Source organism: Eptatretus burgeri, chromosome 15 (genome assembly GCF_056783735.1).
Source record: "Eptatretus burgeri isolate ZD-2024b chromosome 15, Ebu_testis_v1, whole genome shotgun sequence".
In the NCBI taxonomy this organism is placed as follows: Eukaryota; Metazoa; Chordata; class Myxini; order Myxiniformes; family Myxinidae; genus Eptatretus; species Eptatretus burgeri.
In genome coordinates, this window is record NC_140975.1 from 62142812 (window position 1) to 62162007 (window position 19196).

At 43.5% G+C, this 19196-nt stretch overlaps 1 protein-coding gene across 1 annotated transcript in view; it reads left to right on the top strand.

Moving 5' to 3' along the window:
* Nucleotides 1-10194: 10194 nt before the first annotated feature.
* The window catches only part of LOC147012319 (uncharacterized), a 118209-nt gene continuing 109207 nt past the window's right edge, over nt 10195-19196 (top strand). The window contains exons 1-2 of the mRNA XM_085856378.1: nt 10195-10461; nt 13213-13360. Of these exons, the coding sequence (XP_085712504.1) occupies nt 13337-13360 (24 nt within the window). The 5' untranslated portion in view covers nt 10195-10461; nt 13213-13336. The remainder of the gene's footprint in view (nt 10462-13212; nt 13361-19196) is intronic.

The window sequence follows — 19196 nt, forward strand, 5'->3', positions numbered from 1 at the left end:
TGTTTCACCAGAAAAAAATTGTACACCTGTGTTTATTAATTGAGTTCGAATTGTCTATTTACAAATATTTACTACTTTTATGGCAAAATGTCAGTCTGGTGTGATCTCTTTATTGAATACGTAGATAGTCGAGGCTCATGGAAGAGCTAGTACACTGAGAGGATCATGACACAACAGGACAAAACGGAACAGGAAGTAGATAGAGGAGGGAAACACGAACAGCAAAATAGAAGGATAAGGTAGAGGGGAGACTTGAACAAACAATGGATGTGGGGAGGGAATGAGGGGCAGGAGAAGATGCATGGGGTGGACAAAATGGATATCGAAGGAAGCTCCAAAGAGGGAAAACTGAAAATTTGGAAGAAGGAGGGATTGTGGGGAAGGGAGGTTCATGAGGGCAGAAAAGATCATGATTTTGGATTGGGGATGATCTGATATGGTGGTGAACAGCTGTCTTGAGTGAGATTGAAGAGAGTATGGAAGGTGGTTCCACAGGTGGGAAAAAGGAGGAATAAATGAGTGGAGGTGAGCAGTGGTTCTGGATTTAAGCTGTTTCACTAGAAAGGGGTAGCTGATGGACCACATGCATCCTGTTCATGCTTGGAGGGTATAAAGCACAGAGAGGGCAGAGGGTGCAAGTCCAGAAAAGAGTGGAAGAAGATGGAGAGACCACCGACCTGTCGGCGATGGTGAAGTGATCGACTCATTGACTTGGTTTCATTGCGAGGGATTCCAATGATGTTGAAAGTCTTGGTTTCCATGGCATCAAGCTGAGCAAGATATGAGGCAGGGGAGCCAGCCCACAGCAGAGAACAGTCCTCCATCAAACTGCAGATGAAAGCCTTTCAAGTGTGCCAAGGAAGGACTTTGCACGAAGGAGGATGCCCATTTGCCATCTGGCTTTGGATGCCAATTTTGAAATGTGGCTTTCATGTGGAAAGGGGTAGGGAGTTGTACCCCAAAATAGGTATTTTCTCTTCTTCTGAGAAGCTACACACACCAGCTTGATGAAATTTGACCACAATCTTCATCACCCTTGATTGTACCAAAGTTTATTCACGGGTTAAAAAAAAAATCCAGAGGTATTTACCGTCTTCTCCATTACATAATTTGTGGGTCATCCACACCTACCAGTTGTTCCTTGGTTTTCTTATCCAGGTGAGTGCCCAAGCGGTATTGCCCCTATTTTTACCTCCGCCACCGAAGGTGAAGGAGGTTATGTTTTCACCCCTATCTGTCTGTTTGTTTGTGTGCAGGATATTTCAAAAAGTTACGGACGGATCCGGATTAAATTATGTGGACCTGCTCTGTGTTTGACAAGGATTAACTGATTAGATTTTGGTGAAGATCCGGATCCAACGACTAGAATTTAAAAAAGTGATTCTTCACCATTGAGAGCTCGGGCTAAACTGATATAAAGCATGGTATCTCAAAAAGTTGTGGATGGATTCGGATTAAACTTGGTGGATAGGTTTGGTGTATGGCACGAACGAATTGATTCGATTTTGGTGAAGATCCGGATCTGGACTCGATAATTATTTAATTTTAAAAGTAATTCTTCGCCATTGATAGATTAGGGCCAAAAACATTTTTCTTTAAAACGTTTCTCCATCTATTCCGTCCGTCGTTTTTCCGTGTAAGCAACTGCCTCACCAAAGGATTCAGAGTTACCAAGGGTGGGAGGATCCAGTAGGGGTTGAGGATTTGGAATACCAAGATGTAAATTTTCAGATATAATAAAGTTGTAGTCATGGCCATGCACTGGAGAAGAAGATACAAAATATGGCGGTGAATCCATTTTTCAGTTTCTGAGTTTAAAAAAAAACGTTACGAGGTCCTTCTAAAAAGTAACAGGACTGAGCCTGCTGTGTGCTCCACTTACACAACTTGAATGAACGAGTTGCGTCACAGTCTTTCGCAACATTCCAGCAATATATATGATTGGTGATGGTGGACTCATTGTGTGACTTTTTACAGGTCGTGCTTTACATGTTGTCTCGTCTGAGTCGTCGCGCTATGAGACGTGAGCAGAGAGCCAATCTGAAGTTTCTTGCCAAGCATGGCAAAACACCTTCCGAATCCTTTGCAATGCTGCAGCAAGTCTACGGGGAAGAAACGATGTCATGCACACGTGCATTTGAATGGCACAAGAGGTTCAAAGAGCGACGGGAGGAGGTTGAAGACGATCCACGGTCTGGAAGACCTTCAACGAGCAGAACAGCGTGCGAAGCAGATGGTGCGCGCAGATCGTCGACTCATGGTGCGGATGATTGCTGAGGAACTTTCCATCAACAAGGACACTGTCTGGAGCATCATCGAAATGCGCAAGGTGTGCGCAAAGATAATCCCCAAGCTGTTGGCCGAGGACCAGAAACGGCAAAGAGTCACTGTCTGTCGAGACACTATCGAGCGCCTCAAGGACGATCCAGACCTGCTCGGGAGGGTCATTACTGCCGATGAATCGTGGATATTCGAATACGATCCCGAGACCAAATAGCAGATTCGTCGGTGGAAAAGTCCTGCATCACCAAGACCAAAGAAAGCAAGGATGTCAAAGGTCAAGGTGATGCTCATCCCGTTTTTTGACATCAAGGGCATCGTCCACTTCGAGTTTCTACCACAGGGTCAAAGAGTGAATCAATACGTGTACAAGGAGATCCTCCGGCACCTCATGAGATCAATCCGGGACCAGAGGAGGGATCTGTGTGAGAACATCGCCCAGGTGCTCCACCATGACAACGCCCATGCTCACAGTGCCCTGAGCATCCGACAGGTTCTGCCGGAGAGGAACGTGCAAATTCTGGAGCAACCCCTGTATTCGCCAGACTTGGCCGCTTGTGATTTTTTTTCCTCTTCCCCAAGCTCAAGGGGGTGATCAAGGGTACCCGATTTCCTGATGTGGAAGCCATCAAAAGGGCCGGAGCTCCGGAGGATTCCAGAAGAAGGCTTCCGGGGGTGCATCGAAGTGTGGAAGAAGAGGATGGACAAGTGTGTGAAACTGGAGGGAAACTATTTTGAAGGGGACAAGCTGTGATTTCAATATATTTTTTAAAATAAAATTTCTGTGAAGTCGGTCCTGTTACTTTTTAGACAGATCTCGTAGTACTGTATCGCATGATATTTTAAAAATGTATTGGGCCCGATATGTTTCATGGATCAGAGATTGTGTGTTGGAGGTATGCGCTGTACTGAGTGTCCTTCTAGTATATTGGGTAGTCGCTAGACTACCGTTTTTCTCATGTTTTCCGTCTGTCTCTGTCTGTCTGTCTGTTTGTTTGTAATGGACAGCTCTGGAGGCCAGAGGAGTGAACCGATTTTGATGAAACTTGACTGGTAGGTTCATACCAGGATCTAGTTGGATGCTTTTGAGCACCGTTGCTCTGGACGCCATCGTTGCCGAGCAACGGGACTTTTAAATTTTTGGAAAAATCTGGAAAATATTTCTTTTTCGAAAATCAAAAATCGGCTTCCGCACTTTTATGTGCACTATAATCAACCGCTTTGTCAAAAATTTTCAGCCCGATCCGTCAAAAACTGACAAGTATGCAATTATATTACTATATACTTTCACCCCAACGTTCGCGTTGGGATTCCCTAACGTAGCGGTATGGAATCCAACACAAATGATGAATGGACAGTTGCTCGTCATGTTCCTATATGGAACAATGGCAAAAATGCCATCTGATGTGTTCTCTTATCTACATATTTCAAATTCGCCTTAGTCTCGTGACCACCCATGGCACCTACCGGCTTGTTTATGTAATGCTCTGATGTTGGCTGATTACCAAGCAGATGGAAGATGACCTATGGTAAATGACATGGTGAAAATGGCAGAGCGGATGTGCAAGAGCAGCAGAGCAGATTCTTAGAACACTTAGCTGTTGCTGTCAGAGCTGAGGGGAGCCAGAAACGTTTCCCCCTTCTCAGGTACAAAAAGACAGAATCCACGAGCAGTTGGGTACGACTGGGAATGATGGGCACAGAGAGTGGTTAGAGACACAACATTTTAAAGCAAACACCGAATTGAGGTATTCGGCCTTCTCAGAAGCGGAGTCTACTGTGGTTCCATTTGAAGTAAGGGATGGGATGGAAGGGGAGCATACACCAGAGACAGACTTGAAAAGGTGCCACCAGGTTTTAGAGGAGGGAGGCAGGTTTGAAAGTTCATTCTTGAGATTGGACAGATATTGTTTTCTGGCTCTCCTGAGAGTCGACACACACTTGTTGCCGGCTTCGTGGAATGACCTGAAGTTGTCTTCAGTTGGACTTGACTTCCATGAAGTGAAGGCAAGTCGTTTTAAAGCAACTGCCTCACCAAAGGATTCAGAGTTACCAAGGGTGGGAGGATCCAGTGTGGATTGAGGATTTGGAAAACCAAGATGTAAATTTTCAGATAAAATAAAGTTGTAGTCTTGGCCATGCACTGGAGAACAAGAAACGAAATATGGCGGTGAATCCATTTTTCAGTTTCTGAGTTCAAAAAAAGAAGTTGCTTTGTAAAGGCAATGATATTCTAAGAATGCAAAATGGTTTTGCCAAAAGTGAGCAGATGGCACATCCAGAAAGAATAGTTTATTATATCATGGCGATGTGATTACTGGAGATGCCTGTTGGGGATGTGGCAATGCTGCAACTACGGATGTGGAAATGTGGCTTTGATGGGTGTGTCCATTAGTGGCACACCAACGTCAATGCGACGACTATGAATGTGTCTATTAGGGGTATAACTATGACAGAGCAATCCGCACAAATGTTACTCCTCTCTTTGTGGAATCATTGACGCTGATCACTGAGTTGTTTTTCACAATGAACCATTGCAATTACGTGAGATGGATGTTAAAATACCAAATGGATTTGCTGAACATCGATACATCTCATCCTGGTCTCCGTTTCATCCTTGAAGCTGGGGCATTCACAGTCAGGAGGACAGATAATTCCTTCTCCAGGTATCCTGTCAATCTGACATTGGAACAAACTGTGAATGCCGATGCAGATTCCTGACTGACAGGCATTGTGAATGCCTGACACTGACAATGACTGATAAGTTCAATGCTCGTTACTGCTGGATGACAACTGCGTCTCCGAGGGTCGTGATCACGAGCAAATTGTTGGACTTAGCAGAAATGACCAACAGAGGTGACGCTGAGGCCATATGAGCTCAAAAACAGACAGGTTGGATTTCAACAAAGTGCGAGAGCAAATACAAAGTTATTGTGGCCCAAAAAATGTGTCCGCTCGTGTCATTGCAGTGCCTACGTTGGGCAAGACACTTCACTTACAGTTCATTGTGGATTGCCTGGATGATCCGAGCATATTTGAACGGCCAATCAAGAAAAACAAGGCACTGACATTCGAGAGTGAATGTCAGGAATCGTCCGTCGGTCACCAAGTGGAAAAATCGCTGATCTGAAATGCACTCGTGATCTCTTGGGCCATCTCTTGATGCTGGCTACTGAACAGAGAGTAGACCTCAAACACGTTCTCTCATTCCCACTTACACCAGTTCCACTCTCTGTATGTCATAATGATTGGACAATGGTGAAAACATAAGAGCAAACTATTTTCTGCTTTGAAGGGCAAGGTACCCTCATCCAGGCCAGGCAAAATAGATGCCTGCGTAATCAATGGCAACACTACTTGCTGCATACATCGCCGCAGAATTTGCCTCGTACATACGGAGGTGTGGCCCAAACAATACTCATCAAAACATTTCCCCACAGCCGCAAGCGTGTCGATATACTTTTCGACACGTTCATCCCGTGATAAAGGATGCTGAACAAACGCAGAGAGGATCTGAACGCAACCCCAATGTCATCTCTGTGCCAGATCAGGCCCCTCCCAGCAATTTCTCAGATGCTCTCAAATCAGAGTCCCTCAAACGAGAACTTCCATGCTTCTTGGTAAAGGAGTGGGCGAAGCATCAATATGCAGCAATCATTGTTGACCGACAAATACACATTGGATTCGAGAAGGAATGCTTCAGGCTCATAGAGACGGATGGTCACATCCTCAGAGAAGCTGTCCCAGCACCGATGTGCAACCATGACGAGGCCGACACTCGTATCTGCCTTCACGTTAGGGACATAGACAACGTTGTCTGTGCGTCCGACACACACGTAGCCGTGATACTCTTGTATCACATAAATAGTCACCTCTCAATATCTGGATAGAAACAGGAACGGAGGCTAAACAGAATCGAAGGTTCATCAGTCTGAGTGATATCGCTCGAACTATCGGGTCAAAGATGTGCCAGGCTCTTCCAGCTTTCCCTGCATTCAGGGGATGTGATTATACCTCACTCAGCCTTCCTTCGAATCGGTAAAATCCGCCCTGTCGCCATCTTGGAGAAAAGTGAAGGACAATCAGACACATTCACAAAACAGGCACCTTTGGCACACTTATCGCCAATGACCTCAAAGCAACTGGGCTCGTTCACCACAGCAATGCATAGAAGGCGATAAAATGATTTAAACGATGCAAGCAAGGTATGGTGCGTTCGAAAGAGCATTCAAACCTTCACGTAGAACGAACCCATTGAAGAAACTGAAGGGGATAGACGGAAGCCGTCTCCTGCCATGTGAAAGAGAGAGAGCTCAGACAACCGTATTCGTCGCTCGCATGTGGGCCATGGATACAAATCAGATAATTCAGGATGGGAGAGTGAGGGTCCAGAATATCGAGTCGTTTGGTTTGAAGGACAATGACGAAGATCTGGTCGACTGAAAATTCTAGTAGGTCAGACGAGGACGACGAGTCATTCCTGAGTGTACTGCCAACGTTGGGATACACATTTTGATGAACAATTTGAAGAAACATAATCGATGTAACAAATAATTTTCCATTACATCATGCCGGATGTACGTTCACGTCGATCTTTCAATCATCAATGATATTGATACGATGTTCATGCCGGCCTGTACGATATGCACTGTTACATGAACCACCACAGAACAGACTACAAGTCCAGTGGCAGACAGAAGCTATCATTCGATGTGAAGAAGTGTTGCGCTCCTCTCAATTCTGAATAAAAGCTCCACAGATCGCTGAATCGTTAATTTGGTCATAACCGAATGATTCGTTTGGTGATGAATCCCGACTGACGCAAGATCGGGATGCATTGTCAGGGTTCAGAGGTCTTGAATCCTTTCAGTCTACATGAATACGTTCTTAAAACATGATCCTCTTGTTTAAAAAAAACAAAATGGCCGCCATGTTCGACAAAAGGCTGTGTTATCAAATGAGCGGGAAGGGCTTCTTGTTATGTTTCAGTCAACGTGAAATCGTTCTTCCGTCGTCGATTCCCACTGATATGAGATTGGAGGATATTTTGCCGTCAATTTCATGCTTGGGCTCGAAAGTCTAATTAGAACTCTAATTAGGGCCGTTCCTGAACCCCTTTCGGTCTACGGTAATACGTTCTTATGAAACATATTGTTGCGAATTCTGGCCCGCCTGGCGTGCGATTGGCCGCGTACCTCTAATGGCAGCCACGTCGCCCACCGGACGGGCAATTCAGTCGTGACCCTCCTGGAACTACCGCCAGGAGCCAGTCACGGGTTGGGGTTTAACCTCACCATGATCGTGCCAATTGCCCACCCGCGCAGGATAGGGTTGCTCGCCAAATTCGACCTACCTAAGTACCTGCGCGAGTGGTCGACCGGGCGATCGTACCTCGCCGCAGGTCGGCCGAGGACACGAACCGCTTAAGCGGTCCGTTCCGTGCTGCCGTGATAACCGAGTGGTGTTATCGCCGGCCTCGACGGATGTGATTCTGTTTACCGGGCGTTCAAAACCCACTACTCATTCCACGATACAAGATGGCACTTCCAATGGGGAAAGGACGCAACGAACGGGGTACGTTTCACACAAGCACATTTATTTCAATTACACACACAAGGCAGTCATGCAAAATACAAGCAACAAATAGAATGCAAAAGCAATACGACCGACTATAATTATTATTATTTACAAGCACTTACACAGTTTCTACTTGGCAGGACACGGCGCCACAGCATGCATACAAAAACAAAGAAAGACCTCCCTCACAGGCACGGGGGTAGACTGGGTTCGTAGACCTTTATGGCCGTGGGCCGTGGATGACCGAAAAGGCCCACGAGACCGAAGGGTCTTACCCGCACCCTCGTGGTGCGACGGTGGGCAGGTCGCGATGTCTCGTCCCCACGGCAACTAGCGTAGCTGCGCCTGATCTCGGGCCTTGCAACGGTGGGCAGGTCGTGACGCCTTCTCCCCACGGCCACTCGGACAAGACTTCCACCCGACTGCCCCAAGTCTGTCTACGACGAATACTTGGACCAAGACCACAATGACCAAGACTTCCACACGACTGCCCCAAGTCTCTGCTATTCGCGCTCTTTTCCAGGCGCTCCTCTTGCCCTTTTATTTCTCCTGCGCCCGCCCCGCCCTTCGCGATGCGTGGGTGGGGGGAGGAACATTCCAGAGAAATTGGGGCGGGAGTTGGTTTCCAACCGTCAAACTTGTTTACCGGAGGAGAAATTGGGGTGGGGCTGGTTTCATTGCTCCTTTAGTGGCGTTGTGGTGTGGATGGGGTGGTTGTTGAGATGGCGTGGTTGTTGAGATGGTGTGGTTGTTGAGATGGTGTGGTTGTTGAGATGGTGTGGTTGTTCCAAAATAACGACAGGTAAAGAAAAATGGCTAACTCAAAGCGTCGCAGCCTGGATGAATCACACATATTCCCTCTAAACAACAGGTGTGGACTAACTACACATGAACTTATCGATATATCTAACCTGAGGACCTTTCTGGTGTATTGCAAATTTCCACAGCCGTAACAATATTTTTGAACAGGACGCCGAAATGATCGATCATGTGGTGAGGACGATATCCTTGTGTGCGAAACTCGAATTAAGACCGATTTTGGCGCCTCTTTTCAAGGCGCCAGGACCCCTTGAGTCCACCTCAGGGCACACGTAAGAATCCACATTTATTGCATTCGACCATCATCTATCTATACTCTGGATAGGTCAAACCATTTTTGCTCGAGAGTCGAATTAAAAGCCTGTGGCCTCTCGGATTAGTTAATTCAAAACACCTCACAGCACTGGAAAACATCGGGACAGGAAGACTGCACTGTAAATGGTGGAGACTTGTAATACCATCCCTCACCAAGGGGTGGCGCTACATTAAACAAGGACAAATGTGTCCAAGAGCCGCGCCATTCCACCAACGACGAACAACGCGGAGCTCTCTTCGAGTCAGTGTTCGCTTCGTGAGACGCGGCGAAAAAGTAACTCGATTAACTCATGTCCAGACCATTGATGTAAATTATGAATAACTAGTGCGTGCGTGGCCGTACGTGCAAAAAAAAAGCACCGTGTTCCATCATTGGTTTGGTAAATAAATGGCCATAACTTGGGAAACGGATGAAGAAGAACGATATCAAACCTTGAAAAGGCACATACTCAGGTCCCCAGCGTCAATTGTGACGTCATATCAAACGAAGAAGAAGAATTGTGACGTCATAGCACCGTGTCCTGTCATTGGTTTGGTAAATAAATGGCCATAACTTGGGAACCACTTGTCCGATTAATATCAAACCTTGAAAAGGCGCATCCACAGGGCTCCAGCAATACACCTGGCAAGTTTCAATTAGATCGGACCGGTGGTTGTCGAGAAACAGCGGTCACAGACAGACAGACACACAGAGATTGCTGCGGTCCCAGAAGGGATCCCTGAGGTAACCCCACGAGAATCTGCATCTGAAGGACGTCACGCCTGAGAGAAAAAGGAGGAGTTCGTGCAATGGAGCAGACGTTGAAGGTGTGAGCACCGATGCTGGTGGAGTCGATGGACCATGTTGAGGTATCGAAGCCCACACCACTCTGTATTGATTGGGGAAATGGGTTCGGTGGGTAGAGTGGTTGTACGTGTTGAAACCACGTTCAAAAAACGTATTAATTTGTGAGGTATTATTTACAGTTTACGTCGACGTGATGTGACGATGAACTTTTTTTTTGTGATGGGTTTTCGCAGTTTCCGGTGAGACGTTCGAATATGAAGTCTCGCGAGACTTCGCGGGAATTGATCCTTCGGAGGAAAGGTAAGTGAAGATGGTTTGGGAATTTCCTCACAAACGTTTCCAGTCGAACTTTGCGGTGAAAGAGAATTTTGTTCACAGAGGATTCCGGAAATGACATGTTGTTGTGCCATGTACGTTCCCGCCCTGTGCTGCGCCGTGTTCTCTCGTGTATGTTTATGTTGTTCTTTCTGGTTCCTCTCAGAACCTTGAGAGCATTTTGTGCTTTTCAACAGATTCGCGCCTCATCTCTCACACGATCATGATTTCGGGACATGAATGGCTTTAAAGCACACGGGCCGTTGTACTTGTAGTGAAACGTACGGCCAGCAACGCCTGTGGGCGACCATATCGCACGTGATGGACACCAGTTCCTCAGCCGTCCCACCACGATGCACTTGAATTAGGTGTGTGAACTTCATTTATTTATTATTATTATTATTATTATTATTATTATTATTTTTTAACAGAGATCAACATCACTGGAATTGGTATTGAAAAATACATTAAACTCAAGTATAAATCCTTGTTCTGGGATTAATATTTTGGAAATTCGTAGTACTAGAATATAAGACCCGTCGCTTCGCTGTGACGGGAATACCAATGTTTGCTGTGATGGCTAAATCAATGGAGCAAGAACAAAAAACAGGATGCTTGGAAGTGGAGGGATAACCAGCGTCGCAAGTTGGCGTTTGCAGTTTCGCCACGCGTGCCCATGTACCAATTAATAAATAAATAATAATTTAAAACAAGCTCCAATGAGCGAAGGTCCTCGTCCTCTTGATGACGTCATAAAACGAATATGACGTCACTGTGATGTATCAGGTTTGCGATAAATTATCTGTGCTAATGCCCGGGATGATTCGCGCAAACAAAATTCGAACAGCTTGCCTAGTTTCGGAGATAATGGTACAGCCGATTTCCATTAGCGGCGATATTATGACGTCACCTTTTTTTTCTTGGAAGAATTTCCAAAATAGGAGATGGTTACTGCCTGCGCGTGGGCTTTCTGCATATACATGGCAAGTTTCACGAAGATCCGATGAAAACTCTGGGTTGTGAAACAAAAAATGTCAAAAAATAGGAATGACGTCATAAAAATTGATATGACGTCACAGTGATGTATCATATGTGCGGTAATTCATCTCTGCTAATGCCGTGTTCGATTCCCACAAACAGAATTCAAAAAGCTTGCCAAGTTTCGGAGATAATTTTTTAGGTGATTTCCATTAGCGGAGATATTTTGATGTCATAACTTTTTTTTCTGGGAGGAATTTTCAAAATCGGAGATGGTTACTGTCTGCGCAGGGTATTTTTACATATATATGCCAAGTTTCAGGAAGTTTCGATGAAAACTGTAGGCTGTGAAACAAAAAAGGACACAAGAAGAAGATGAAGAACAACAACGTGAGTCAAACTTAGAGATCCTCCACGAGGATCTAAATATACGTTAAACTGATATATAAATCCTTGTTCTGGTGATATATAAATCTGACATAAACTGATATATAAATCGTTAAACTGATATATAAATTCATAGTACTAGAATATAAGACCCGTCGCTTCGCTGACGGGAATACCAATGTTTGCTGTGATGGCTAATCAATGGAGCAAGAACAAAAAAAGGATGCTTTGGAGTGAAGGATTAACCAGCGTCGCAAGTTGGCGTTTGCAGTTTCGCCATGCGTGCCCATGTACCAATAAATAAACAAGCAGTCATAGACTGGTACTTACGAAATCGTCAACTTGACCTCTGACCTTGTCTAATAAAAGCTGTCTCTCGAGAAGGTACCGACACAAACCAGAAGTTTCTACGATGATTCTGTACCAAACCATCAAAAATTGAATATTTGACCTCACTGTGACCTTGACCTTTGACCGATTTTGACCAAAATCTAATCAGCGCTAGTCACCACCCTCCTGAATCACGTGGTGTAATTTGACATTGGAAGCTTCTTCCGTTCTCGAGTTATCATTTTTTGGATGTTTGACCTCACTGTGACCTTGACCTTTGACCGATTTTGACCAAAATCTAATCAGCACGAGCCATCACCCTCCTGAATCACCTGGTGTAATTTGACATTGGTAGCTTCTTCCGTTCTCGAGTTATCGTGCCTACAAACAAACAAACACACACGCAACCAAACACACAAACAGATGATGGAAGTCATCAATAAATATTTCGTCAGAAAAAGTCGTCACAAACCTTCCCGGGAGTTTCCTCAATCCACGGTAGTTGAATTTATTGAAATCTGTTGATCTGTTCTTAAGTTATAACCGGACAGACAAACAGACAGACACGGTTTCTTTCACAATATAGATTTTTTTTAATGTGAAAACCGCTGGTTTTTTGTTCCTTTATTCCCTCCGCCATCGAAGGTGGAAGGTGATGTTTTCACTCCTGTTCATCTGTTTGTGTGTTAGGCCAAACAAACAAAATGCCAGTTGATTGTGCAGATTTTTAATTTTTGTTAAAAAAAAAAGGAAGGAGGAGGCCCTTTTTATGATCTATTTGTTTTTATTTATTTATTTTCAAAGCTGCCGCCAGCTTTTAGAACCTGACAAATCATGTACCTGACACGCCAGTTCCTGATTTTTAAAATTTTCTTTTTTTACCTCCCCACCCCCCAAAACAAAATTACATGAGTCATGTGCCAGGCATGTCAGTTTTCTATCCCCAAACAAATATGACGTCGATCAATATACCTGACACATCAAGTACACACTCACTAAGCCTATTAAAAATACAATCCACAGTTCAAAAGAAATATATATTAAATCTATGGCGAAACAACAAAAACTATACACTTCATGCATGTTAAAATCATTGGCTCTGCCATCTTTCGATATCTATCTATAGTAAACATTTTAATACACAGCTTTACATATGTGGGATGTGGACTCACCAGCACTCCCTGGTCCAACTCGGTAGAAGTTATAAACCTCGGGGAAATACCCCAGGGTTCTCACCTGGTCGCGGCTGGATAAGATAACCAGGGAACCACTGGTAGGCATGGATGACCCACAAAATATGTAACGAGGAAGAAAGTAAATACGTATGGATTTTTTTAAATTTCTTTTTTAATTCCATGAACAAACTTTGGTACATACACGGTGATGAACGTTGTGGTAAAGTTTCATCGAAGTTGTATTTGTAGTTTCAGAGAAGAAGTTGAAAGTATTTGTGGACGGACGGACCGCCATCCCATAAGCTCCCCGGAACTACGTTCCAGGTGAGCGAGAAACTCGGTATCGACATGGGGAAAATGGTTGATTCAAAGAATGGTGCAAGAGTCGTACACAAAGGTATGGATTTTAAAGTTGTGCAAACCGCTTCAATATACTGTATGTCCTTCCCTCCATCCGTCCAGCAGAAATGAAGAACAACAACCTTTCTAACCCACCGTGTTTCCTGCATTTATACTTTATTGTTGTTTAGTTTGTAGCTCACTTGGAATGTAGTTTCGGGTAGCTTATGGAATGGCATGCCGTCCGTCTGTCCACAAATACTGGCAACTACCTCTCTGAAACTGCATACGATTTCAATAAAACTCTACCACAATGTTCATCACTGCATATGTACCAAAGTTTGATCATGGCATAAAAAATAAAAAAATCTGGCTCAAAGGGGAACTACGGGGGTTGACCCCAAAATAGGTATTTGCTTTCTTCTCCGAAACTACATGCACAATTGTGATGAAACCTCACCACAACCTTCATCATCCATGATGTACCAAAATTTGTTCACCCCATTAAAAAATTTCAGGTCTCTGGGGTGGGGGTTGCCCCTCAAAATATATATTTGCCTTCTCCCAAACTTCACACACAATTATGATTAAGTTTGACTTTCACCTTCATCACCCTTGATGTACCAAAGATTGTGCACACCATTAAAAAAGACAGGGTCTCCATGGGGGTTGCCTCCCCAAAATATGTATTTGCTTTCTTCTCAGAAACTACACACACAATTCTGCTGAAGCTTGACCACCACCTTCATCACGCTTGATGTACCAAAGATTGTTCACGGTTTTGAAAAAGTCGGAGTCTTGGGAGATTACTGGAGAGTTGCCCCGAAAAATAGGTATTTTCTCTCTTCTCAGAAACTACACACACAATTTCGATGAAACTTGACCACAAACTTTATCACCCATGATGTACCAAAGTTTGTTCACGACATTAAAATCCATAGGTATTTACTTTCTTCTGTTACATATTTTGTGGGTCATCCATGCCTACCAGTAGTTCCCTGGTTATCTTATCAAGCCTCTACCAGGTGAGCTCCCTGGGGTATTGCCCTTATGTTTTTATTTGGCCTTACTTGGCAAAAAAAAAAAAAATTCTTCTCAGAAATTTTGGATCCAGATGAAATTTGGTGGGCAGGTTGGGTTTCTGACAAGGACGAACTGATTAGACATTGATGAAGATCCGGATCCGGTTAATAGAATTAATAAAACTAGTGCATGCCCGTACATGCCAAAAAAAAAAAAAAAAAAACTTTCAAACCGCGTGCCAGAAACAACAACCACACAGGCCGTTCCTTCGCTCTCGTGTGCCCGTACGTGCGTGGCTGTACGTGCGTGGCCGTACGTGCAAAAAAAAAAACTTTCAAACCACGTGCCAGAAACAACAACCACACAGGCCGTTCCTTCGCTCTCGCATGCCCGTACGTGCGTGGCTGTACGTGCAAACCAAAAAAATTATATATTAAAAAAAAAACTTTCAAACAACCACACAGGCAGGCCGTTCCTTCGCTCTCGTAAACGACGACTGGATTGGGGCATTGAGTTTATCTATAAATGCACATAGGAAATCGAGAAATTATTTGAATACTGAAAGTCATCACTATCGGGAAGTCCGTACGTTGTAACCCGTAATGGGGAACGCGGCTGAGGACCTCTTCCCCAACAGCCACGCCTACGCAGCAACGTGTCCTGTCATTGGTAACTAAATGGCGCATCGGCCATGCCTACGCAGCAACGTGTTCTGTTATTGGTTTGGTAAATAAATGGCCATAACTTGGGAAGCACTTGTCCGATTAATATCAAACCTTGAAAAGGCACATACTCAGGTCCCCAGCAATGTAGCTGGCAAGTTTCAATTAGATCGGACCAGTGGTTGTCGAGAAACAGCGGACACACACACACACACACACACACACACACACACACACACACACACACACACACACACACACACACACACACACACACACACACACACACACACACACACACACACACACACACACACACACACACACACACACACTGCTGGAATTATAGATAGATGATTCTTCACTATAAAGAGAAAGTGCCAAAAACAATGTATAGCACGCTATCTCAAAAAGTTGTGGACGGATTCGGAGGAGCCTTGGTGGACACGTCCTGTGTATGACAAGGAAGAATTGGTTTAATTTTGGTGAAGATCCAAATCTGGATCCGATATTTTTTTTTTAAGTGATTCTTCACCGTTGAGAGATGGGGCTAACCCGATTATATAGCACGACATCTCAAAACGTGGATGCATTCGGGTGAAACTTGGTCGACAGGTTGGGCATGTGACAAAGGTCAAATTGATTCAATTCTTGTGAAGATACGAGAATTATTTAATTTCCAAGTGATTCATCACCATTGAGAGATCGGGCCAAAAACGATGTATTGGTCCCGAACTGTTCTTGTGTATCAGGCATTGTTGTGTGGTGGAGGTATGCGCTCTACCCACTCTGCCCGTCTAGTTAACCTCAGCCATCGAAGATCGGAGGTTACTGTTTTCACCCCTTTCTGTTTGTTTGTTTCTTTGTTTGTTTGTTTGTTTGTGAACAGTATTATGGAAAAACTCCTCGACGGATTTTGCCGAAACTTGGTGGGGGGATTAGGTATGGTCCAAGGATCATGCCATTAGATTTTGGACTTAGTCCAAAATCCAATACGGCCGCTATGGCGGCCATTTAAAAAATATATTTGAATTTTTTTTTTGCATTTCTACGTGTTTTCAGTGATTTCCAACCTCCCCCCCCCCCAAAAAAAAAATTGTTAGAGAAAAAAATTTTTTGCAACTTTTTTTTTCAACAAAATTTCGATTTTCTTTTTTTGCATTTCTACATGTTATAAGTGATTTCCAACAAAAAACATGCCAAAATTATCATTGCGGCTGATTTTGGAACTTCAGGTGGATATACCCACGTAAAATCAATTTCTGTCTCAAGGAATCTAGTTATGACGAATGAATTGAGTAGGAAAAGGGAAAGTTGCAAACTATTACTCTGTGAGCACTGTTGACATCAAATTGAATGAAGAGGATATCAGGTTCACTTGAGTGACCTAGCAGTATTGGCGGCGGAGATTTTGCACTCTACCGAGTGCTCCCCCTCTAGTTAACCTCCGCCATCGAAGATGGACGGAGGTTACTGTTTTCACCCCTGTCTGTTTGTTTGTTTGTTTGTTTGTGAACAGTATTACGGAAAAACTCCTGGACGGATTTCAACGAAACTTGGTGGGGGGATTTGGTATGGTCCAAGGATCATGCCATTAGATTTTGGACTTGGTCCAAAGTACAATATGGCCGCAATGGCGGCCATTTTGAAAAAATATTTGAATTTTTTTTTTTTGCATTTCTACATGTTTTAAGTGATTTCCAAGCAAAAAAAAAAATTTGTTAGAGAAAAAAACAACATTTTGCAACTTTTTTCAAAAAAATTTCGATTTTATTTGAAAAATATTTGAATTATTTTTTGCATTTCTACACGTTTGAAGTGATTTCCACCCCCCCCAAAAAAAAACAATTCTTAGAGAAAAAAAAAAATTATGCAACTTTTTTTTTTCAAAAAAATTTCGATTTTTTTTAGCATTTCTACATGCGCGTCGATCTAGTTTCGTTTATTCAATCGTGGTTCAGTAGAGTCTGATCCGTTTTGACCTACAATGAATAGGATATCAGGTTCACTTAAGTGACCCAGCAGTATTGGCGGTGGAGGTTTTGCACTCTACCGAGTGCTCCCCCTCTAGTTTAACATGGAGTTATATGGGAAGGCTTGTGATCAAAATTCAGGTGTTTTGTGTTTCAAAGTGTAAAACCTTCCTTAATAGCTGACATTTTGAAATATATTTTTCATTGAACAAAGCCCATTTGATATACTTTTTAATGACTGAATTTATACTTCATAATAGTGCAAATAACATCAATTAGTGATGTTAATTACTTTAATAAGTCAACTGAACTTATAAAGAAAGCAGCTCCTATGCAAAACTTTGTTCACAGATATAGTGCTGAAGGAAGAAAGCCCATCGAGTCAAATTAAATAATGTTAAATTGGTATTTCCTTATATAAGAGTTTGCAAATCATGAACTCTTTCAGGACAAAATGGATTTTTCATCGTACGTCTGAACCCATTATGTGGGTTACTCAAAATGAAGCTCGTAATTACAAAAAAATGTTCGTCTTGCTGCACTTTTTTATCGGTAAAAGTTGGGGGTGCGGTGAATTCATGGGTATAGAAAAACAAATCAGTCTTAAAAACAATGAATGCTGAATTTCAATTTTTTTCGCAACTGAACACTTTTTAGGAGTCTCAACTGCTGTTAAGCTCAATTCCACCATTTAAATTTTGAAAATCGGTATCAGGTTAAGAGTTTGTACAGTGTTTTATCAACTGTGTGTACAGAAATTAAATAATCACGCTCACAAATGTCCTGAGACAGCCGGAGTTTATGTGCGTGGCATATATATATAGAGCCTCACGGCTCTGAAAATGCCATTTAACGAAGAAGAAGAACACCTGTTCTCGCATCAAAAGAAGAATTGTTCACAATAGCTCGTCGAATAATGGAGCACCCACCTCAAATAAGCTTGCGTGCAAAGTTACGTGCACCTGACAACAGCCTGGTCATGTGCCCCTGTAGAAGGGTCGCTTTGTGCTTCGTGAGTGCCTTGGCTTATGTCACCAGATTACGTCACGTATCATCCGTTCTATCTGCCAGGATGTCAAGGTGCTCAAAAAAAATACGTGTATCATTCATTTATCACTAAATTTGACAGATGAAGTAAAATATTTGTTTTAAAACAACTTGCTCACCTTCTGATAAATTGTTGATGACTTTGATGATGCTAAACTTCAAACAAAAAATTTCCCAACTTCCTGCTGTCGCGCAGAATTTTTTTTAAAAACGACGTTGAAGGGGTGAATGTCCTCGATGTAATCAATAGTGGTTTCCCAAGATTGCACAATTATCACAAGCTAAGGGGGCTCATAGCCGAACATTGCCGCTGGCACTGCCTCCGAAGCCAGATCATTGAAAAGGGCGGAAGCAGATGCGTGTCATTTATGTTGGCTGTCATGTATCTACTGGAAGGAGCTTTGATGCAGCAACAGGTCATTCCTGTTCCTGCATCGTTCCTGCATTACATCACCACATTAATTCAATCTATTAGTTTATTGACTTAAATTCTCTGGTAGTGAGGTGGTGGGGGCAGGCAAACACATCACCCACTATACCAATGTTTTTAGGTACCATCTTGTCCAAATTTAAACCGATCTTGTGGTTCTGTTGCCACTACCTTTCTAGGGAGACCATTAAATGCATTAACTACTCAGTAAGTGAAAGACCAGACTACTTTGCTGCCATCTCTACTCTCAGGATGTGGCCCAGGTCCTGTCACTGTCCATTCGGCAATGTAGAACGACGAAGCATCGCTTGGACCCACACATACGAGGTCCGTCTGAAAAGTAACGGGACTGAGCTTGTTGTGTGCTCCACTTACACAACTTGAATGAACGGGTTACGTCACAGTCTTTCGCAACATTCCAGCAATATATAATATATATGATTGGTGATGGTTGACCACTCATTGTGTGATTTTTTTAAAGGTCGTGCTTTACACGTTTTCTCGTCTGAGTCGTCACGCTTTGAGTCGTGAGCAGAGAGCCAACTGAAGCTTCTTGCCAAGCTTGGAAAAACATCTTCCGATTCCTTCGCAATGCTGCAGCAAGTGTACGGGATAGAAACAAGTGTACAGCAGATCGTCGACTCGTGGTGCGGATGATTGCTGAGGAACTTTCCATCAACAAGGAAACTGTCTGGAGCATCATTACTAAAAATCTCGAAGTGCGCAAAGATGGTCCCCAAGCTGTTGTCCGAGGACCAG